At 45.8% G+C, this 23,792-nt stretch overlaps 1 protein-coding gene and 1 long non-coding RNA gene across 6 annotated transcripts in view; one reads left to right on the top strand and one right to left on the bottom strand.

Annotated features, from left to right (window-relative positions):
- The window catches only part of LOC309612134, a 102,039-nt gene that overhangs the window by 47,951 nt on the left and 30,296 nt on the right, over positions 1-23,792 (top strand). Inside the window, exons 3-4 of one of the 4 annotated variants that reach the window (XR_014235002.1) lie at positions 4,520-4,715; positions 5,656-6,493. The exons of 1 other annotated variant lie outside the window; for it this stretch is intronic. This is a non-coding gene — a long non-coding RNA (uncharacterized lncRNA). 2 more of the 4 variants (XR_014234999.1, XR_014235000.1) reach the window with 2 other exon arrangements.
- On the bottom strand, positions 6,510-22,440 carry LOC309612131 (uncharacterized protein). 2 transcript variants are annotated; one of them, XM_082357477.1, is made up of 4 exons: positions 14,609-22,440; positions 14,479-14,500; positions 11,273-12,390; positions 6,510-10,583 (listed from the first exon to the last, which is right to left on the bottom strand). In XM_082357477.1, exons 1-3 carry the CDS (start codon positions 14,673-14,675, stop codon positions 12,156-12,158), a joined length of 324 nt encoding a protein of 107 aa, XP_082213603.1. In that variant the 5' UTR covers positions 14,676-22,440; the 3' UTR covers positions 6,510-10,583; positions 11,273-12,155. The 2 variants fall into 2 exon arrangements, 1 of the variants encoding a protein (XP_082213603.1); XR_014234951.1 differs by lacking the exons at positions 11,273-12,390; positions 14,479-14,500; positions 14,609-22,440 and adding an exon at positions 11,001-11,255.

Genomic DNA, 23,792 nt, shown 5'->3' on the forward strand with positions numbered 1-23,792 from the left:
CACAATATTGTTAATCAACTATACTCCAATATAATAAAGTTTTATAAAATGCCAGACTCTACAACCTTTATGCTTATGACAATGGATATTTTCATTAAGGTTCTGTGTCCAGTGTCACACACATATTCAAGCCTTTACTGCCAGATTAAGCACCCTTTCTTCCCTCTAGACTAGAGACTACAGTTTTTTTTCTTGAGTACATAACTTTCTCTCTGCTCTCTTTTTCTCCCCACCCGGCCGCCTCTCCCCATGCGGAGCCATCCGTCAGGAATTTTTGGTAGGAAACCCTTGTGAATTTGGGAGAAAAGGGTCTTCAGATACAGAAACCACAGGAGAGAAGGGGTTGGGGTGTGAAATTGAAGGGAGCTCATCAACAGCAAGAGAGCAAACGTCCAACCCGTTCCTTTTTCCTTCCACTCTCCGCCCTTCCCAGACCTCCAATGTCCAAAGCCTGGAGTGTCCGTTCATGGGCTTATCTGCACCCTGAGGTTTGAGATATATGTGTGTCTCAGGGCTTCATGTTGTTCAGTGGATTCAATAGAGAAAAGAACTTTTAAAATACTTTTCTGTCTAAACAGTTCATGAGCCCTCGGGTGGGCGTCTAGGGAATGTGCCTGGGGATAACCTGGATGGCACAGGCGTGCAAATGACAACTGATTGTCACCCACCTGGCCACGTCCCACTCCAGGAAGGTTTTCACCACTGAGCAGGTTTAAATCACTTTTATTCGTAGTCACATACTGTGTAGAGAAAGCTTGTATTTGGCCATTTGACTAGAAAGAGGAGCGTCGGGGACATTGATATTGCAAAATAATTATTAATAAGAAGCACAAAATGGCAATGAGTCTGCAAATTCCTCTCAGTAGGATCTGCGTTGATCTGCAGATACCTCCTATTGCACCTGATTGTGTGACTAGTGCTTCAATATTTAATGTTAGAAACATAAAATATATGAAATTTGGCTTTTACTTCACCAGGAATTAAACACATAAAACTATTTCTACAGTCAACATGTTATTTGCGAAGTTTTTACAAATATTAGTGTGAAATGTTCTCCCTTATTTGTCATTGAGGAAAAAAAAAACAAAGATTATAAAAACAAGTCAGTTAATTTTTTAAGAGCAACATGCAAGATTTCTAAATATCGGGCCATGAAATGAATTTTTAATATAAATGACACAGTAATGTGTGGTTAAATTTCAACCTGCATTTTAATATCCATTCAGTCTCCAAGGATGAGAAAATATACCATTTTAAAATTAATTCACTAATCAATTCTAAAATTGTTAATTTAAAGTGAATGAAATATCCTATGTCATCTATATCTTGATAAGATGAAGATGTGATGTTTTATAGGTAATAATTAAAGATTGTAAAATATGAACCATAAGATATGGTTTTAAAAACAGCGATATAAAATAATTTTTACTTAAAAATCACAAAGCAGTGAAATTATTTGGAGAAACGACTAAGAGCACACAAGGGGTTATTTATTACGATCACAGGATTTTGCAATAAAAAAGAAAAAGGCCTCTGCTTGGTAGGATCCCCACTGAGTGCCCCCTCCTCCAGGTCTTTCCTGGGGGTCTGAAGATCTCAGGGCATCGGGCACGCCACAGAATTGAATGATCACCAGGGGTGGCTTAGCCGCTGCTGCTTGGAGCTGGCTTTCTGGCCCTCTCGGTGCTCCAGGCACGGCTGAGCAGAAAACCTGTCCCCCTGAGAGATTCTGGGAAGGACGCAGGGTACACGTGGGACTCAGAGGCTCTGCTCGGCTTTGTGGGGAGTGGGCTTTGCACCTCGATGAGCCCACAGGTCAAGCAGGGCCATCAGGCTGCAAAATGGAATCAAGAATGACTTTCTCTGTTGATGAAAAATAACTTGCAAAATGAGTAGGGGAGACATATCTCTTTCCAAATGAATAAAGTGACCTTAGTGAAAAAACTGGAGAGAGCTGTATTTAGTCAACAGGACTGGACTGGTTTTACTTTCTTAGTTTTGACAAAGGTGCCACAGTACTGTGAGTCAGCAGCTTTAGGCGCAGGCAGGTGAAGGGTAGGTGAGGGTTCTCTGGATGACCTTTCTGTAGGTTTAAAATTATTTTAGGGACTTCCTGGTGGCGCAGTGGTTAAGAATCCGCCTGCCAGTGCAGGGGACACGGGTTCGATCCCTGGTCCGGGAAGATCCCACATGCCGCGGAGCAACTAAGCCCGTGCGCCGCAACTACTGAGCCTGTGCACTAGAGCCCGCGAGCCACAACTACTGAGCCCGTGAGCCACAACTACTGAAGCCCGTGCACGTAGAGCCCATGCTCCGCAACAAGAGAAGCCACTGCAATGAGAAGCCCGCGCACCGCAAGGAAGAGTAGCCCCTGCTCGCCACAACTAGAGAAAGCCCGCACGCAGCAACGAAGACCCAACGCAGCCAAAAATAAATAAATTTTAAAAAATATTTTAAAATAAAAGGTTATAAAATGAAGTGCTGAAAATATCCCTTTTACAAGGAGTGCTAGAGATTTTGATGCCGCATGGAGAGTGTTTGCGCAGCTCAAATTCAGCGCCTCGCTTGAAACATTTAGTGTGGAAGCACCTTGAAAACCGCACTCGGATGCGGGGCGCACACACCTCACTCTTCGGGGGGGTGGGGGAACGTTCTCGGCCTTGGATCAGGGTGTCCTCGTGTAGCCCGTTTGCACCTAGAGCTGCCGGGGCAGTGCCTGCCCCATCTCTTTTATGTCCTAATAATGCCGCCTTTCCGGCCACCCATTGAATCGGGTTCCTACTGCATTTCACACTTGGATTAACTCAATCATGCAAATGATGTCAAGCCTAAAAGAAATCAGGCTGTGGGCAAATAAGAAATGCTAATAACCACTGAAAATACGGCTCAGAGCGGGATGCTCCTTTGTGACACCGCAGCCCGCGGTCCTTAGATTCCTGTGCTCAGGCCGAGCAGGGGTTGGGAGCTGTAAACAGGTTTGAGTTCTAACATAAATAAAAACCGCAGGGCTAATTAGACTCCCAAATCTTGATTTCACCTCTTTTGGTGGAATGAGCTGCTTCCAACAAGATGAGCAGGATAAAGTTTCCCATGTAAAGCATTCCTTGGAATATTTTTGTTTGTCCTTAGCAAGCGGAGATTTCCAGGGGGTACTTTGTAGGTTTCCTCAGGTTCCTTCCTGTGTAAACACCATGATGTCTTGGCCCCAGGGCCCTGGTCTCTCTATTTGGAGGGCCCTCTATCAATCACACTTGTCCAGACCCTAATGGCCTTTGAAGGCCCAGTTAAAACAAAATCTCTTGATTCAGAAAGCTTTCCTGATGGCTTTCAAGAGAAGGGCTTCCTCCCTGCCCTGAGCTCTGCCCTGTTCTGCTGGGTTACCAACATTTACTGTCTTACATCTTATGCTTTTGTGCACATGAAGCTCCTTTCTGCCTGAAATGCAGTTTCCCTGATGGAGCAGCTGTGCCATCAAGGTATCTCCTGCAGATCTACCGTCACAGCTTATCCTCACCATTGTGGGTGGTCAGCAACTATTCTTAGAGGATTTACCGGGAGTTTAGGTGGTGGATGAAGAAAGGACCACAGTAGTGGAGGCCGATAGAGTCCCTCATCCTGTTCTGTTCACATGATTTGGTTTCAATTCTCTCCAGGCAGAGAACATTAGGCAAAGAAAGGGACCCACTGTGTATGCTTCTAAATAAAAACCAGGGAATTCCCTGGCGGTCCAGTGGTTAGGGCTCCACGCTCTCACTGCAGGGGCCGGGATTTGTTCCCTGGTCGGGGAACTAAGATCCCGCAAACCGCGTAGTGCAGCCAAAAAAAAAAAAAACCACCCCAAATTTTTAAAATAATTTATTTATTTTATTTATTTATTTTTGGCTGCGTTGGGTCTTCATTGCCCCACGCAGTCTTTCTCTAGTTGTGGGGAGCAGAGGCTACTCTTCATTGCAGAGCACAGGCTTCTCATTGCAGTGGCTTCTCTTGTTGCGGAGCATGGGCTCTAGGCGCGCGGGCTTCAGTAGTTGTGGCATGCAGGCTCAGTAGTTGTGGCTCGTGGGCTGTAGAGCGCAGGCTCAGTAGTTGTGGCTCACGGGCTTAGTTGCTCCGTGGCATGTGGCATCTTCCCGGACCAGGACTCGAACCCGTGTCCCCTGCATTGCCAGGAGGATTCTTAACCACGGCGCCACCAGGGAAGTCCACACACCAACTTTAAAAAGAACCAGATGTGCACAAGGAGGCGCTGGGCCCCCCCGGAGACCCTCGGAGGCATGATTCCTGCCAATCCCGGTCTCCAGGGGGTGAACGCCACACGCAGAGGTGCAAGTGTGACCCCTGCTCCCTCCTGACTCCTCACTCTGGTCGGCACCGGCCTCGCTCCAGGGTTCACCTACTTTGCTTTAAAGCTGTTGACCTAAGGCTGCCTTCACAGAAAACTTCCTGTGTCCAGGAACATGAAGTAGGTTTAAGCTTATTGAACACAGACACTACACTCAAAACTTCTCTGTATCATTCACAGCACCCAGCCCAGAATGGAGCTCAAAATGATTAGTTGAAGAATTGCCCCCACCAGTGGAATAAGTTGACCTATCTGGACCTCTCTCCGTCTTTTCTCCCTTCCTTCACCTCACATGCCCACGACTGTCGCTGGAGAACGCAGCGTGGAGAGAGCACAGCTTGGAGTGAACAGTGCCGTCCGTAAAGATGACGATGAGGTCACTAGTAACAATTTTTTTAAATTGAAATCTAGTTGATTCACAATGTTGTGTTAGTTTCAGGTGTACAGCGAAGTGATTCTGTTATATATATGTATACATATTTATTCTTCCTCAGATTCTTTTCCACTATAGGTTATGATAAGATACTGAATATAGTTCCCTGTGCTATACAGTAGGTCCTGGTTGGTTATCTATTTATGTACATAGTAGTGTGTATACATTAATCCCAAACTCCTAATTTATCCCCCCCTTCCCCTTTGGTTCCCCTTTGGTAACCATAAATTTATTTTCTATGTCTGTGAGTCTATTTCAGTTTTGTAAATAAGTTCATTTTTGTCGTATTTTAGATTCCACATGTAAGTGATACCATATGATGTTTACTTTTCTCTGTCTGACTTACTTCACTTAGGATGATAATCTCTAGGTCCATGCATGTTGCTGCAAATGGCATTATTTCATTTGTTTTTATGGCTGAGTAGTATTCCATTGTGTATATATGTACCATATCTTCTTTGTCCATTCAGCTGTCGATGGACATTCAGGTTGCTTCCATGTGTTAGTTATCGTGAATAATGCTGTTATGAACATAAGGGTGCATGTGTCTTTTCAAATTAGAGTTTACTAGCAACAATTTTGAGAATAACTTTTACTAAGGGCTTCCTATGGGCCAGGTGCTGTGCTTAAGTGACTGACACGCATTATCTCATTTAATCCTTCTGACATCCTGTGGGGCAGGAGCTAAATTATTGTCTTTATGCCTCATACACACAAGGAATCTGGGAGAGTTAGAAGTGTGACTTCAGACCCCAAGCCCCAAATCAGCAGGAAAAACTGTTTCTCCTGGTCCTGTGGTCCTTCTCACCAGGAAGGCTGCATTGGGCACAGAGGCAAGGCTCTGAACATACATTTTCTTAAACATGATCATTGTTTTCGACAGGAGGACTGGAATGCCACCGGTCCCTTCCCCTGGCTTGATGTAAAGAGCCTCACCTCCATCTCTGGGGAGGCGACCGATGCCTGGGGATTACTTCCTGGAGGACTTCGTTTCTGTGACCACATGCAGATGTCAGGAGTCTGCAGAGTTCATCCGAGGATCTATCTCCAAGAGCCGTGATTTTCATAAAAGAGCCATAATAGTAGACTTCATGCCACATTCATTTTTACCTTTCTGCCCCTCTGTGAGAAATACTGTCAATAAAACTCTCCACCATAATCCTTTTCATCTTAAGCCCACTCACTTATACTTAATGTCCGCCAAAGTAGGTGGGTTAAAAGTAGCCTCTTGTTCTCTCCCCTTCAAGGTGATTGGCACCCCTTTCCACTCCAAATGAGAGAGAAAACCAGAGCTCAGCTGTGAACCCCTTCCAGAGGCTTGTTGGAGCCGCACACACCCCCCTGACAGATACAACAGGGATTAATGAGCCGTGACCAGAAGTTTGATTTTTCTGTCAAGTGCTCGCATCCGTTTTTAATAAACAGAAGAACAACATAAACTCCATTGCCTGCTCCGCACGGCTTCCGCCGAGCGGGTTGCTCCTGGCACCATGAAACAACCGACAAATGCTTTTACGAGCCCCTTTGGTCGGCTACTCTGGCGACTGGCTCTGCTCCCCCAGACCCACTTCTTTGCCTCTGTTCAGTATGGGCCTCTCCGTGCCTTGCCAGGGGAAACCGTCAAGTGTAATATCACATTTACAACTAAATGGCTTCAATTTATTGTCACCGGTGTAAAAATGCCAAAATACCCACTGTTTTCCCTTTAAGCCACGCTGTGTGCTCTTTTGCAGAAGGCTGTCTCCTGCAAGTTCTGGATTTGGAGCCAAGGCACAGAGAACTTAAGTAGCAGATGGTGGGAACCAGGTACAGTGGCGGGGCGACACCTGACATCATGGCACGCATCCTCTGTTTGGATGAAGCTGTATTTTGTGTCCGTGTGAGATCTATTCTTACCAAAAATACTGCTTACCAGAACTTGCTTTTGTCCACATTCACCAAAAAATTACGTTGCTCAGAAAAGGAGACGTCTGTGTTGTAAAAATGATTATGAGTTCAGCATGTAGTTCTTTCTTTTTCTTTTTGGTTTTGCAAAACACACTAGGATTTATGTGGGGCATTTGCTTCTTTATTCCCCAAGATAGTTGCTGAAAAAGACTGGCTGCCTTAAACCCAAGTGACCACAGGATGTCACCAGTGTTCCATGAAAATTCCACCGAAAGGGCATTTACCTGGTAATGCAAAACTTGTTTCTTAAAGAAGAAAGGTCAGAGCACACACGTGTGGTCACACCTACAATTTCAAATAAAATCTGGGTTTGCAGAGGCAGCCTTGGCTTCATCACGTGAAATCAAAGCCAATCTGAACCTCGACTGTCCTTGAGGAAGACGTGCCACCTACTAGTAAACCAGTAAACTTAACAGCCCAGAGCTGCTATTTAATTGTCCCTGAAGAGAAGTCACCCTGAAGTGGAGTTAATAACCAATACCAGATCTTTTTTTTTTTTCCCCCCTCACTTTAATTTTCTTTGAAAGCTTCCTGCTCAAGCAATGTGGTGGCCAATAGCTAATGGAATTATGTGCTGCTCAGATACCTTCCTCAGACTGGGATATTTAGCAAATCCCCAAAGAAGAGTCTAAAAGAGCCCGGAAGAGGAAAAATTCAAAAGGAACATGAATAGAATCTAAAGTTACCAAGGGAAGAAATTTCAAAATGGAAATTAGTTAAATAACGAGACTGATCCTGTCTTGCACTGAGGCAGGAGGGACACAGCTGTGGTGCCAGGGGCAGTTATGGACAAGGTGTTGGCTGAGCGGTGAACACAGTGGGAAACCCAGGGCCCATCGGTCACTGAAAACGAGGCAGCAAAGTGAGGGACCCTACGGGAGACATACAGGTGATGGGATGGGGGGAGCCAAGCCAGCAGGAGACCAAGGCAGAGCCCCAGCTCCCTTCCTGGCGGGGAGGAACCCGGTTCAGGAAGATTCCCGTTGGTTTATGGTATCAAAGCCTCACTGAGTTGAGTCAACAAGTGTCTCATCCTCACTGGTTCCACGGGCGTCATCGTAGTAGTCACTGTTGTTTGATTGTAACCGCCTACAGTCTGAGGGGGTCCGTTCTTTTCGGAGAAGCGGTCAAAAGACCCACACCACTTCATCCTAGGGATGGTCCATCGGGAGTTTGGATGGAGCGCGTCTCCCAGCCTTTCGTTTGTGTGCCCGTGTGTACAGATCTGAACCGCTGTGATTTGTGAAAACTTAATGCAGGCAATGCTTTTCCTGGTACGGAGGCTGCTATGGGCGGAACGTGTCCGCCTGCCTGCCCTGCTCCCCAATTCATATGTTCAATTTCTAACCCCCAGGGCCGCAGACTGTGACCGTGTTTGGAGACGGGGTCTTTCGGGAGGTGATAAGTTAAGATGAGGTCACTAGGTGGGCCCTAGTCCAATAGGGCTGGTGTGCTTATAAGGAGAGGTTAGGACGCAGACAGGCACGGGGAGAAGACCCTGTGAAGACACAGGGAGAAGACAGGAGAACCAGCTCTGCCCACACCTGGTCTCGGACTCCCAGCCTCCAGATCTGTGAGGACGTACATTTCTGTGGTTTAATTCCCCCCCCCCAACCCCTGCAGTCTGTGGTCGTTTGTCATGGCAGCTGTAGCAAACCAATACAGGGGCTCAAATATCTCAGCGTGGCAACATTAGTTGTGTAATTCTGATGACAGTCTCTTTGGTTAAACGCAGCTGCTACTCTAATCACCACGGCCCACACCAGCTGAGAACTTGGTGAGTGCTGGGTAGTTTACCAAGGGGATTACACACGTCAATCGTGTAATCACCACGGCAGCCGTCGGAGGCTGTCATCCCCACTTTTCAGATGAGAACACTGAGGTGAGGGGTCCTGCCCCGTGGGGCTCGGGGGCCCACACACCACCTCTACGAAAGGTGCTCCATCTTGCAAACCATGGGGAGGAAAGATCCCAGAAAGGGGGCTTGGGAGTAGGGAGGTTGTGGTGTTTTCTTCATAGTCCTGTCTTTGATCCACGAATTTCCAACAGACCATTTTAACCTTGTGTGGGGAGTTTTGAATAGGATACAGCTGCCCCAGGAAGTGCGCGGGTTACCCAGAGTCAAGCTGGATGCCCATTCTTTGAATCAAAGAGTGGCCTTCCTCCCCTCTTAGGGCACACTCACATCCACAGGTGGTACCTTCCAAGTTACCTAACCCCACCAGTTCCCGTGAATTGCACTGAAAGGCCAGGCTGGCCGGAGTGACCGGGCGCAGGTGACGTTTGGTGAGTGGGGTCGGACCCTGGGGCGCAGACTCAGATGCTGGCGAATCCAGGATTCACGTGGAATCAGAGCACTGGGGAGCCCGATGGGCCCCGTAAGCCCTCGGGTCCATTTAACTGAATTCATGGCTCTGTTGCAGCGTGGACTGTGGGTGCTGTTAAGGCCTCCACCTCCCCAGACACAAGCTTCCCCGCTGAGCCCTTGGGCTCCGTCTACACGGCAGATTGTTAGCGCCCCCGGAAGGGCCGTGAGCCCCTCCTTCAGCTGCCGTGGAAGCTGGGCCTGTAACTTGCCTGGGTTTGCACAGTGAGTGGCTGGACCAGCCCAGAGGCTGGCTTGTCTCATGCGTGGTCAGTGCCTCATGCAAATATCCGGATTTATTTTTAAAAAGAAAAGAAGAAAAAGATAAGCTGATAAGTAATTGCTCTCACCACGGAGGAATTTGTTGCCTAAGAAGAGATTCACCGTGGAGGCTCCTTTAAATAGGAAGCTCCCTTGGTCCTGGACATACGATTGGCTTTACAGAAATTCAGTTTACAAGCCTTTAAAACGCACCTATTTTGTAAAGCGACAGGGGCACCCAGGGACTCAGCACACACCAAGTGGGTTCAATAATCACCCCCGGGAGGGTAGCTGAGGGAGGGGTCACGGGCACCTGGGGAAGGGCTGTGCCGCACGGCTCTTGAATTTGAGGGGAGCTGTGCTGAGCGCCCCACGGGCATCATGCCTCAAATCTTATCGCAGCCTGGTGAGCTGAGAATGAAGACTGTCCCCATTTCACACGTTGGGAAACTGAGGCACGGAAAGAATATGCAACTGGCGTGGGGTCAGGTCCCTCATGGACCCAAAGCACTATGAGCTTCAGAAGAAAACAGGGACATTAGCTTAACTGTGAACTTGGAATTAAAAAAATAAAAAACCGGCAGCTAGACATTCACTGACTCAAAAATAGAGAACACATTGACCTTCTGCTTCTGAAATTGTTTAGTAACGGGAAGCTGGTTTCAAACTTGACTTGGCAGAGTTTGGAGGAAGACAGGCTTATTTTTAAAAGGCACTCGAGGTGTTTTCAAGGCAACGCCATCAGTCTGACGTGGGAGGGAAGAGATGTGAAGGAGGTGTCTTTAAACATCTTATAACTAATTTGTGTAGAAAGTAAAATATCAAGAAAATCCACATCGTTTTGATAATTGTAGAGTATTACCCCCTTTTTAAGGATTAGGAAAAATATTCAGGCCATTATTTGTTCAACTCAACCATTTAATTACGTGAATGTCTTTTTCAAAACATCCTACTAGGGTCTCAGCGGATACGTGTGAGTGTTCTGCGCCATGACTTCTGTATAATAATAATAAGTGAAAAGTAAACACAATTTGGTGCTTAAATAGCTTTCCTCTTTTCCTCGGCCATCCGGGCCTTCACTTCATTTAATTACTCTGTTCGCTGCTGGGGCATCCCCCCTCTCTGTGATGCTTTGGGATGCTGGAGATGTCCCACGTGCAAAGGTGCAATCCGTGTGACACTGGGCACTGGATCCTGAGGTTGAGGTGCAATCTTTCTGGACACATGCTTCCTCATACCTGGGTGTGATAAGAGATTTGGTGAGTTGTTAGTGGCTTCTGCCTCTTTTAAGTATCCCTGGTGTATTTCTCTCTGTGCTGGATTCACCCGCTTAGAGAAAGCAAACGATTTATAAAAATCACAAAGCACAGCGCAAGGTATGGGTACGCGGCTGGATGTGTTCTGCAGTTTGCCGCTGTGTTGGGTGTTAATTTCTGCAACCGAATATTTAAGTCTAGTAACTTGCTTGGGCTTCCGTGTTGTTCTTAATGCACCGAGCAGCTACCCTCACTAGGTCCTTCCTCTCTCCCTTCAGCTGTGTGTGTGCGTGTGTGTGTGTGTGTGTGTGTGTGTGTGTGTGTTTCCTCCCTGACCATCCCCTGGTAGAGAATTGTGGGGCTGGGGGCCGGGTGGAAGCTGAGGGGGCACAGGCCTACCTTTGATGCCCTTTCCAGCGTGGTGCTCTGACTAATGAACAGAGACTGGGTCTCCCCTTCTCCAGAGATGGAGCCCATCGGTCCCTGGGTCTCCACTAGCCCACGGGCACCCAGCCTGCGTCCCAAGTGGATGACTTCTGGCTCACTGTGCCCTCCTCGTCCTGGTGCCAGTGGCCATGAATAACCTTGCTTTTGTGTGTATTTATTTTATTTTGAATTTCTCCACCCTGCTTCTTTCCACCCACAGACACCCACCGCCCACCCCTGCTCACCGGCCCCACGCGGTGATTTCTTGAAATGTTAGATTCTTTCTTCCTCTGTCCCCCCCTTCCAGTTCTGGAAGCATTTTGTTTCTGTACTGCTTTGTGAAGCTGGTGCTGAGTCCAGATCCTTGGGGCTTTAAAGTTGAATTAATTATTAAACAGGAAGGGAGCAGTGCTTTCAGCAGACGCCAAGTAACTCTACTGCAACCTGGCACAGCTTTTCCCCACCCTTATGCTGTGGTTTGCTGAGGGCGGCTGGCGATTTTTATTCTAGTTTTAATCAAGCATTTCTGTAAGTTTTCAGGCAGTTAAGATCTGGCAGCCAAGGGCTGGGGCTGGGGAGGGGTCAGTCCTCATCACCTTCTGAGCATTTTAGCCAAAAAATTTTTCTTTCTTTTTAAATCAGGAGCACTTTCCCAGTTTGGAAATCAATCTGAAATCGCCCACTCCCAACTGTTCACCTTTCCTGAGAACAGGGTGGGCTTTTTCTCAAGATACGTGTGTGTGTGTGTGTGTGTGTATAGATACACGTTTTGCTATACATACATCTACATACATAAGATATGTTTATATTAGTTCCTATTTGTAGAGAATGTGCTTTTCAAATAAAACCATCAAAACACTGACTTCGTTGCCACGTGATTTTTATAATCATTGCTTTAATTTAGGGGTAAGTTGATGGTATCACACCCTGTATTTAAAAATAATAATAAAGACACCTGCACAATTTCTCGATTTCCTGAGTCTAGGCATTGATACTTCTCAGAAACTCACAACTCGTCCGCGTGGCTGGCCCGCTTGGCCCCGGTGCCGGGCATGGGCGTCCTCTCGGAGCTACAGGAATGAGACGGTGCCAGTGTTTCCCAGAGAAACCCAAGCTCATATCAAAGGATCAATGTAATCGCCTGAAAGGGCCAGCTGCCCTCATGCCGGGCTCCCCATTTCTTTCCAAGGGGCCTTTCCCAGTCTCAGCCGACTGGCTTTCCGCAGGAAGCCTCATAGGAAGTATGCTCAGCTCCACTGAGCTTGGCTCTGTGGCCGGGCGGACGGCAGCGCTGGCTGTAGGGTCGGGGGAGCAGGTCTGTCTGTAGGTGCAGCTGGGCGCGTAGGCGGGAGCATGGAGCATCCTTGGGGGGAAACGGAACAAAGATTTGGTTAAAGATCTCAATGTTCATGCGTGTAAATGTAGAACAGGGTTAAAAACAGAAAGCCCAACACACACTCCTGCAGCCCTCCCAGGGGCCTCGGGTCAGGTCTGCCTGGGAGAATGCCAGGACGTGAACCCTTTACGGAGAAACTCCCTCTCAACGTGTCCGGGAAACTTGCGCTGTGCGTATCCCTTATAGTCTCCGAACTTTGTAAAAATGGAAGATGTCCTGTGAGCCTTGCTAGCCAATTATTATTTTGAAATGTTTCGTTTCCCTTTAGGGATTAAGCAAAACAGGATTCTTGCCGACGTTTTTTTATTTGTTTAAATATATAAAATGTTTTCTTCAAGTATATTGTCTACATCTTGACTGTATAATTTCCATCCGTCAATACATTTAACTACAATAAACCAATACATTTAATTACAATTAAATGCAAAAAAGTGTGCTCCATTGGTTCCTTTGGAAAGGTTACTTAGAAGAAGCCAGATAAATGTACACTTCCACAAATTTAACTGAACTCAAAATTTCAACAACCTCTCCTGTATTTTCCCTGAATCGCCACCTTTTCCAATGACGGACCCGCTCTCACCGTAACACCCTCTGACTTCTGACCTCTGTGCTGTGGTGGATTCGGGGGCTCCCACCCCCAGGGTGTCCTGTTTGGTCACATTATTTAGGATTGTGTAATGGCCATATCGTAGTCACTGTGCTTCTAACCACAGTAAATTATTTAAGACCCAGATTAAAAATGACATATTCCTCATCAACCAATATTTGGAAAATATATGTATTAAATGAACAACTTGTGTCCCGTTTCGATCTTTGTGTCCCATTTTCCTTCTGGAAAATATATTATGAGCTGGGTTTCAAAGTAAGCGATAATATTTCTGGTCTTTGACTAAGCAAAGATCCTCGTCCTTTTTGTTTAAAAATGGGTGGACACGTGAAACACCCACGGAGAGTGTGCAATACAAAAATTTCAGAAATAGTTTATTTAAAATAACCTCCCAGAATCTAAAAACGAGTGGATATATGTATATGTATAACTGATTCACTTTGCTGTACTCCTGCAACTAACACAACATTGTAAATCAACTGTACTCCAATATAAAAATTTAAAAATCAATAAATAAATAAAATAAGAAAAAACCAGAAACCTCCCAGGAGCTGGCCTAAGTCTTCGGGTTTAGCTATTACAGCACGCTTGAAAAGCACTTGTACTTCGTTGGACCGTCAAAGTAGCCAGTCAACACTGTCAACAAACAAAACAACAAATAAAGAATGCAGAGAATATTAAAGACGTGCATGCTTTTCCAACACCTTTTATTCCCCCAGCTTCAAGGAGAACTCCAAGAACACCGTGTGTCCCAACCTACAGTTTCCTGAAGTCTCTCTCCCTTGACCTCCAGAAAGAAAGTTAGGAAATGTGTGTTTCTGTCAGATTTGTGTCAAGTATGTTCCAAAAGAAAAATGAGGCATTCCCTTCATCATGAGGACCATTTACTGGACAAGCTGTCACCCTGCCTTCCTTGCTATTCTGAGCTGGTGGCACGGCCTCTGTGCTGCGTGAAAGGCCGGATTCCGGGCAGAGCTCAGCCTCCTGCCCTGACGCCGGTGGTCTCTGCAGGTGTATGGGCCACAGCCCTAGGCAAGGCTGTCCCCGCCTTCCCCAAAGGTCTCGGAGCCCTTCTGCAGCCCAGATGGTTCCAATTTGAGGCCTCCACTCAGCGCTGGAACTGGATTGAGTTTCTTCCCTGAAACCAACAAGACCTGCTTCAGCATTTTGCTTGGATTAAAATATTTGTCCCTTTTTTCACAGGGCAGAAGGAGGACTCCTGAAGCCTCCGAAGGAAGGAAATCATTACAGGGCCCTACAGAAGTAGGTCATGTGCTACAGCTGCTCATAGTTTAAGAGGAAGAAACATCGGACCTCAAACCCGGAGCACGACTCTTTCCAAATGCTTGTGAGCAGCCCAAGAAAAACATCCTTCCGAGGCTTATCTAATAACCAGCATCTGTAATCGTCTCAATGTGCGCTCAGGGGTCCTTGGAGTTTGCACCTACTTGCACCAGGGCCGCCGAGACGCTGAAACAGAAAACAGCAACATTTAACGAAGGGGATTTAATAGTTTGTGTTAAAGCTCATAGGGCCCATTAGGGGCTGTCATTTTTGTAAACAACGAAGACACGTTACCCTCTTCTTGGGTGTAAAGTTGCTCCGCGCGGGACCCGCAAACATTCGGTAACGATCTGTAGAACATGCAGGAAAAGACAATTAAGGTGCCACTTGAAAAAGTCTGTTTTCCTCACATATTTGGTTTCTTGCTAAGTAAACTCATAAAGATCATACATGTGGAAGCATATGCTTACATTATAAAAAATAACATGAGTGTGCATTTCATTAGCAAAAATCAAAGAACAGACATCCTATAAGTGTTTTGGGTTCCTATAAGCTTGGGAAATATCAGAAGTGATTAGTTAAATGAAGAGCACAATTCCTGTTCTTCAGTTCGTATTACAATAATAGAACGGCCACTATTTTACGGTGCTTTAGGGCACATAAAATTAACAGCTTACAACGCCATTGAAGTCAGAGTGACAACCTTTGAAAGCTGTAAATAAAAAAGTTTCCATAAAATCTATTTACTGCAGAAATAGAATATTCTGCTTGCTGGGATTCAGATTTTGTTTGTTGGCGTTTATTTTTGCATTGCAGCAGGCACCAGGCAGGGACAAGATCTGAGGAGCCGTACCCTTTTCGAGACTAACCAGATGCACTTGAGAAATGAAATCTACTGGACTCTCCAACTTTGGAAGCGGAATTTGCTCCCTTTCTGTCCCTTTTCTTTTAAAGACAAATGACTCTTTTGGATAGGTTTTAGGTTTAGCTGCACCTGACTTTCTGTGCACAGAGGGAAAGGTTTGGGGGTGGGGGGAGGTCCAGATTCAGATTATTCTCATTATTCACAGAGCCTCGAAAGCCCCCCAGTGATGCGTTTTGAGAAGTAGCCTCGGGCAGAACTTGCTATCAATGAAGGCCAGGAACAAAAAAACATTTAAAAGCAGATTACAAATCCCTCCTAACAAAGCAAAATCAAGTCACTGATCAATAAGTGCAGCTGGGTTTAAATTGTTTCCTTAAAAAGGCTTTAAAAACTTTTTTGAATGAGAGGCTGGAGGCTGAACCTTTTATGCTTTGGTGCAAGCTCCTTCTGGAAAAGTCTTTCCCAGCTCTTTCCAGCGAGGCCTCTCTTGGGACGAGCTGGAGCTGCTCTCTTTCTGCTTAACTCGGGCCCTGTGGCTGGAAAGGCTGGCAACGGGGTATCCAAGAAAGGAAAGATGTTCTTTGATGTATGTCAGGCGCTCCAAGATATTTTAGCTGCTCATGCCAACAGCATAGCTGGATTCCCCGTGGTCATCTAGGAACACTTTGTGAAATGCCCAAACTGGGTGGCTATTATTGCTATAAAATCAACTTGGAACCTAAAGAAAATTTTCAAGAAAAAAAGGCCCCAGCGGCTTCCCTGTTGGCGCAGTGGTTAAGAATCCACCTGCCAATGCAGGGGACACGGGTTCGAGCCCTGGTCCGGGAAGATCCCACATGCTGCGGAGCAACTAGGCCCATGAGCCACAATTACTGAGCCTGTGCTCTAGAGACCGTGAGCCACAACTACTGAGCCCTCGTGCCACAACTACTGAAGCCCGCACACCTAGAGCGCGTGCTCCGCAACAAGAGAAACCACGAGAATGGGAAGCCCGCGCACTGCAACGAAGACCCAACACAGCCAAAAAAATAAAAACAAACAAATAAATTTATTAAAAAAAAAAAAAAAGGCCCCAGACTCTTAGGTCACTTCAGCCACAAAAAAGCACTGGCTAGATTGTGGCTCGTTATCTACATCAAGGTCATGTGGAGGACGCGGAGGGGTACCTCGCAGCGTCATTCGTGACTCAGGTGCCTGCTCTTTTAGGGACTAGATTCAAACAGGCTTTTAAAAACAAGGGGAGAGAGAAAAGCGAGAAAACCAATGAGCAAGTGGAGTTCAATTTAGTCACATATGTTCCAAATGGCACAGAAATAAGCAAAAAAGAGTTCTGGTACATTTTAAAAAATGATTTCATTATCGCCAGACAAGAATTGAAAGATTGTCCAGATGCTATTGGAAAGATAGAAACATGAGATTAAATTTCAAAAATAATAATAATACCACAAATGGTTTCTTGCCCCTGTAAACAGCCGACGTATGCGATCTTTGAAGTTAGGCCGATTTGCAAATCATTTTATAAAAACGGAAGTTTGCGATTCGGTAGAAACGTTTGCTCTTGGCCTGGCCCTCTGGTTCTCTCTGTGGACATCACTCGGCTGGGGAGGATGGTCGTTTTAGCAGAATAAGTGGGGGTAACCAGACGGTGGGAGGCTCCGCTCATACACCCCTCGTCAGGCTGAGCGGTGGTGGAGGAGGGTGCTGCCCGGCGGGGCCCCTCAGACGGCCCGTGTCACACACACAAGTGTGAGTCGCCGGTGGGGACATCCCGTCCCAAGGACCAGCGCTTGGGCTGCAGACGTGCTCCTTCCCAGAATCCTACTTGACTCAAAGGATTCCCTCCTTTCTCCCCGGCTCCTCCTCCCCATAATATTCACCTTGAAGCAATGCACCTGCACTATTGCAAAGCCCTGCCCCGCCTCGTGTGAAGAAAGCTCTTCCTTCTCTGAGGTTCGTCTATTGCTCGTGTGGAGATGATTTACTGCCTAGAAAACGGAGGCGTTATCTCTTTACTGCTGTGGGTGCATCATCTTTCTAAGAAGATGTTAAGCTTCCTGAAGGTGAGGATTACAAAGTCTCTGGAAACCTGCTCAGGGCTGCGATGGCCCAATTGCTCAGTAAAAATCGGTCTATTACTGGATGGTTGGTAACGAAGCTGAAAATAGATGCAAAATGAACATGCCTCAATAGATGCTCAATGAGGTTAAACTCTCATCCGGGGACTCAAAGCCTGCTCAGTGATGGGATTTTCGCAAGCACCCCTCGAAGCGGCCTCTCTCTACGGAGTGATGGGAGCGAAGTCAGCACCCCTTTCACAGAAATCCTCTGAGAGTGTGAATTTCAATCCGTCCCAGGATTCCAGGAGAGGCTTCCAACCACACAGCCATTTCACTCTGTTGAGCTAAGACCTTCCATTATCTGGTAAAAGGAGTCACACTCTCGTTTTTCTGAAAGTACTTGAGTTGTTACACAGAACGGACCATTCTCATCTCCTGCTGGCATGACAGTTAGTTCCAGGGCTTCAGCCTTTATTCCTTCCACAGGACAAATGCTGAAGGTCACGCTGTTTCATGGCCAAAGTGTTATCTGACCTACTCGCAACCCCAGGAAAATTTCTCCAGCAACAGCCTTGTTTCCTAACGTCGTAAATAATCTCTCTACACAAAAATGTACATGAACACAATAAAAATCAATACAGGTACCTGGGCTTCATAGTTGAAAATTTTTAATGGATACTTGCAAATTAGGGTCTCAAAATTCTAACAGCATCCATTGGTCTTTTCACTTTTAGGTCTTTAAATTTTACCAAAGGGACCTATTTCTCATTTCCGGAAATGGAAACAGACACACTACGTAGAGATGTGTTTACTCTATGAAGCGTTGGTCACGGGGCTGCCCGTGCACCCCGAAACTTTTGCCTTTGCTCTTGGCGTGGCTTGCAGGGCGAGGCTCTCATCCATTAACTATCTCAGCTAATGGATGTGCCACTCAAGTCCTCTGTGTGTCGTACAAATCACATTGTAAAGAGGCAAATTAATCTCTTTTGTTCAAAAACGATTCACTAAATACCTAATACGTGCAAATACAAGTGGCGGAAAAGCTACCCGTAAAACACATCAGTCTGAATTCGATCCCGCTCAGCGTTCCTTGTTTGTATCGATAACTGGCCCCGTTTACACAGCTGGGCCACTGTGTCCCTCGGGGGTTCGTTACCTGTTTAAAGGCAGGGTCGTCCCCGGATTACCACAGTCTCAGGCAATGCACACGTATCCACTAATAGGGGAGTGGAAATGTAAAATGTAAATGAGCGCTTGGGTCTTTTCTCTCTGCCAGATGCCTGCTGATTTTCTGCTAAATGGCTGTGCTTTGAAGATCTTGGAAGTAGAGGCTAAACACACCTCCTTGTAGTGTGTCTCACTTTGACTAATCTTTGGTTTGGGCAACTGCCTCTAAGCGGCTTCAGGGAGAACATACACAAAGCGAGCGTAATCATGATGTGAAGATGCCCTGTGGCCGCTGGAGCGCTTCTACCTGATTTGAAAGTCCCTCCTTCCACCATCATTTATCCTCCTGGAATTACTTGCCTTGTTCTCCACGAGTTCTACCCAGACAGACACCCGCGTTCTCACCAACCCCAGCTCCCTTTCATTCTTGACCAGCTCGTTCTGGCCTGGAAACTTTTTCCTGTGTCTTTCAGTCTCCCCAGAGTCTCCCCAACCTGTAACCTTTTACCCTTTCCCAAAATGACTGTTTCAAGTTTTCATGTAAGTAAAAAGTCTAGTAAGCGACTGGTAAGCACTGCTTAAATAACCGTTGTGAAATAAAAATTATTTCATCAAACTTGGCGTGACTTCTCTGATGACGAACTATGTTATTCAATTTACTACATTTCTAGGAACTCTCCGAATTAGCTCCAACCTACATCTGGTCCCTCCACTTTCTGAGGTCCTCTCGGTTCTTAAATACTCAGGTGTCCAGCTTGCACCACATTCATCTTCTGATCTGGAACACAAGCTTCGTGCATGCCTCTGTGCTCGGCGGCAAATGTTAAATTTGTGGACCCCATGAATTCCTGCAGGAGGGCAAGAATATGTCCTTTATCGTCATCTTTTTCTCCCTCTTTTTTCATCATGAGTCCCAGTATCACCGAACATCTACAATCACAGAAGTCCTTCAATAAATGTCAAATTACTGGTAACTTTTTTAGGCAAAATTCTCATGACTTCAATAACAACATTGCCTGGGAAGAAAGCTAGGGTACAGCAGCCTAGTTCTGGACTAATTCAATCTACAGCATGCACGTTTAATAAGAAAGCCTGATTTAAGAAAAAAAAGAATTAATCAAGAAAATGAGTAGTTTTAACTGTAAATTTTCTTCAATTTACAATTTCTAATTCTAAATAGGTTTTGAAATGGATGACATGGTTTGGTTTGTTATCAGGTATCAAGTTTAGTTGAAGCATTTTTTGTGTGTGTTCTAGGAGGGTCATTCAATGTTTACCAAAGATATCACTTGATAGTTTTATTTTTTCTTATAAGTATGGATAGGTTTTTAATTCCATTTTTTTCTCTTAAAACTCTCTTGTCTAGGAATTGGACTATTACACACACAAACATGTTAGAACAGAAACAAAGGGTATCACTATTTTTTCTTACATTCAAGACAACTTATTTTATTCGGAAATGAAGAATTTCTGCATGCATAAAAGATGAGAAAAGAAAATACTGGAGTCATCCACGAGGGCGAGGTGGAGGGAGTGAGTTCCCATCAGATGTCCTGGGAAGGCTTCTGAATTTGAGTTTTGAAATTCACGCAGATGTATTGACACAAAGGCCCATTGGAGAGTTAACAGCATGCTGTGGCTTAACCATTCGGGCGACAGCTTCTGTGTCTAGCAAGGGAGGGAAGACACGTACAAACTCTGAATGAAGGAGGGCGCGGGCTACGATTCATGCACGGAGAGATTTCTGCAGGGAGATCTCTGCAAGCTTCAGTCCGTTATCGCAAGTTCTACAGGACACCTAGTAAAATCTTCATGAACTGGTAACAAACCCAGCTCCTGGTCCATCTGATGCCATGGTATTTACCTAGTAGTCAGCAAAAGGAAAAGCAAAGTACTCTTCTTTTCCTAAGTAAAAGCAAGTGAATGAAAATCTAGATCATCCAAATTGCTCCTCAAAAAGGCATACTTTGATAGAAAGTAACAGTGGAAACTGCCTAGTCTGTTGTCTGAATTAAATACAAATTTACACACCCAAGTGACTAAAATAATGAAAGTGATAGATTAGTGTCTTGCTGCTTGATCACTGTCTGCAATGCAGAACTTATGAGCAGCCTGATTTTTGAGAACAATTACTTGTAATTAAAGCTGTGCGGGTTACCAAAAAAAAAAAAAAAAATAGAGAAGTCCTTTGTGTATAACACCAATTAATTACTTTTTTTTCAGTGAGAATAGCTCAAGTATCTGTGCTGCTATTTATATCTGACCACATCAGGAGTGGTGGGGATAGGAAATACGCCTCGCTTAGCAGCATTCTTGGGATGTGATTTGCAACTCACGCTTCTCAGCCAGATTTCCCCAAACACATAAAAAAAAAAAAATAATAACATCCATAAGACTCTAACATCAGAAGGCTATTAAGATTCCTGTTTTCTTCATAATTAATAAAAACAAATACCCAGGCCTGGCTAGACAGCTTGTAAGTCACTTTCTCTTGCTCTCTCCCCACCTGCAGAGGAATTACAAACACAGGGATGCCCCAGCAGCACTGCCCCTTTCCTTGTAAGGACCCACGCGTGAGTGTATTTGATTCAGCCTCACGACAGTCCTGAACTTGTGTGTCCATCCAAACTGAAAGGCGTGGTTGGCCCTCCTTGCTCTTGGTGATATGTAGGGTCAGCGGTCTGGCAGAGGATGGGGAGAGGCTCTGTTGCTGGTGTCCAGCTGCCGCCACCGCCGTGACTTGGAGCCCCTTGCCCTGCGGGAAGACCACGCAGTCACATCACTTATTTCCTCCTCTCCCTCAGTTATAGAGCAAGTTCCGGATTTTCAGGCCCCTCCTTGCAGACCAGTTCATGACTGGTTGTACGACCGACAGCAACTAAATTCCTTTCCCATGGTAGAACTTTCTGCATGTGAATGCACGCACAAAACAGGCAACTAGTCAGGAGTGGGGTTCTGTGTCTTGATTTTGAGTTTAGGAAAGACAGTCACTGTAGGAAACGTCAAAATAAATGAGGATATGGATTTTATTGGGGCAGGTGATCACTGAGGGGCGTTTGTCTTTATTTTCACTGTTTTCCCAAGAGGCCTGTGACATTTCTGGAATGAATGGTGATCTATTGTGCTTAAGGATGCAAGATGGGAGGGGTGTCCCACTGTCTAGGGGCAATTCCTGGCTCCATCCCTCGTGCTGTAAGACTTTGAGGGTCTGACCTTCTCCAAGGTTCCCACAGGTCCTGTGTGTGAAATTACAATTATATCTACTTCATAACTCTGTTGTGAAATTAAGTAATATATATAAAGAAATCTTTACTGTGCCAGAGCCAGAAGAATTGCTAGCAAGCCTTAGCTATTGTCATCAACTAATTGGATTTTAAAAAATAATAAAAAGTCAAAAATAAATTATGCCTTCATGGTATTGTACCTCCAATTCTCATAATCTCGATCACTCCTTTGGGTTAAGACTTTTTGGCAGGGCTTCCCTGGTGGCACAGTGGTTAAAAACCCGCCTGCCAATGCAGGGGACACGGGTTCGAGCCCTGGTCCGGGAAGATCCCACAGGCCACGGAGCAACTAAGCCCGTGCGCCACAACTACTGAGTCTACGCTCTAGAGCTCACGAGCCACAACTACTGAGCCCGTGAGCCACAACTACTGAAGCCCACGCGCCTAGAGCCTGTGCTCCGCAACAGGAGAAGCCACTGCAATGAGAAGCCCGTGCACCGCAACAAAGAGTAGCTCCCACTCTCAGCCACTAGAGAAAACCCACGTGCAGCAGCGAAGACCCAGTGCAGCCAAAAATTAAATAAATGAATAAATAAATAAATTTATATATTAAAAAAAATACCTTATGGCAGAAGATCCAAATTAAACATAGGCTTGGTTATATGCTTAGGACATTATTCTGGAAGGACACACACAAAACTGTTCATAGTGATTTCTTCTGTGGAAAGGGGTAGGCTGGGGGAAAGAAGGGAAACTTTTCTTTGTCTTTTACAAGCTTCTGTAGAATTTGAATTTTTACTGTGCACCAATATGTATTTTACTTCACAGGAATAGATGCATACTTGGAGGTGCCCTTTTCAGATTGACTATCAGAGCCCAGGATTCTGAGACAAGATTGGTGTAAATGATGGTGGAGCCCCTGGACCCCCTAAGGGCACCATGGGGACATGTAGGGGACACACCATGCCACTGGAGCAGTTCTGGGCCCCAGACCCTATCGCTGACCTCAGCACACCCTCGTCCAGGGAACACAGCACGTGTGACTGGGGCTCAGTCAGACCTGACGTCCAGACACTGGGAGCTGTGTGCCCTTGGGGAAGATACTGGGCCTCTCTGTGCAGCATTTTCTTCACTGGATTCTTTTTTTTTTAAGGAGGATCATTTGAAAAGGATCTTTCTTTTAAAAAAATAGCCAGTGAGGATACTTTTTCACTCCTGCACGTCTCCACTTCCGCGTGTGCCGAGAATATTCCATTAGCTCTGCCGTCAGGTGAGGCGGGCTTCCTCCCTCTCCTCCCCTGACTCCCCTTCCAGTCTACTCATGAATTTTTTTTTTTTAATTTAAAAACATGCTGTATTTGCCAGAGTTCAGTCCCTTTCTTTCTCCCCTCCTCCTCCTCTCTATCTTTCTCTTTCCCTTCCCTCTCTTCTCTGTGTTTGCATCTTAAAGCTACCGAAAGGAAGCGTTCCCAACCTGGTCCACAATGGTTTGATAAACAAACGAAAGAACTCCCCAGCCGGAAACTCTACCTCAGCCTTGGAACCCTTTGTGTCTGGGTTAATTTTCTCCGATTCTGTCGGAGTGGAGGTTCAGAGCTGCTGTCAGGAGCTACTCTTCGCTCTAAATGAGGAAAATTAATAGACTTTTCTCTTTAACCCAAATTCTAGGCTAAATCATCACTAACCAATCAGCTTTCCTTTGTGGCCTTACTTTTTGCAGTTTTAACGTTATTTGGGGGCTTGAGGATTTTTCTCTTATGCCTTCTCTGGGTTCTGCAGGGTGCACGGCTTAGCCTCCAACTCCACACATTCTAGGGAGAGTCTGGTTGGTACGGAGGGGTCCTCTCTGCCTTCTTTTGCTTCTGTTTTGAGGATTAGAGTAAGGGGTGAAGCCCGGGGAGCCAGAGGAAACCTTGGGCGTTTATCACCCACCCCTTTCCAGTCTTATATCCAATCTCCCGGCACATCCTTCCAACACCCCCCAGGATGTGTCTATTCTCACGGAAGACTCTTCTCAATTTATTACCATGCAGTGATCTGATATGCAAGTCACCAAAAGCATGTGTGGATAAACACAGAAAGTCTTCCCTGTCCCAGCACGAGGGGTACCCCAAACCCCCCAACAAGGTGAAGTCTGGATTGGCTGGGGCAGAAGTTGGTGTCCC

Source organism: Balaenoptera borealis, assembly GCF_965194805.1.
Source record: "Balaenoptera borealis genome assembly, chromosome: 15".
Taxonomy (NCBI): domain Eukaryota; kingdom Metazoa; phylum Chordata; class Mammalia; order Artiodactyla; family Balaenopteridae; genus Balaenoptera; species Balaenoptera borealis.

Coding starts and splice junctions, on each gene's coding strand:
- LOC309612131 (XM_082357477.1), bottom strand. CDS start 14,675: ATGTTCTACAGATCGTTACCGAATGTTTGCGGGTCCCGCGCGGAGCAA. Junction 14,501..14,608: donor ACTTTACACCCAAGAAGAGG/GTAACGTGTCTT, acceptor TTTCTGTTTCAG/CGTCTCGGCGGCCCTGGTGC. Junction 12,391..14,478: donor TCTCGGCGGCCCTGGTGCAA/GTAGGTGCAAAC, acceptor TTTCCCCCCAAG/GATGCTCCATGCTCCCGCCT.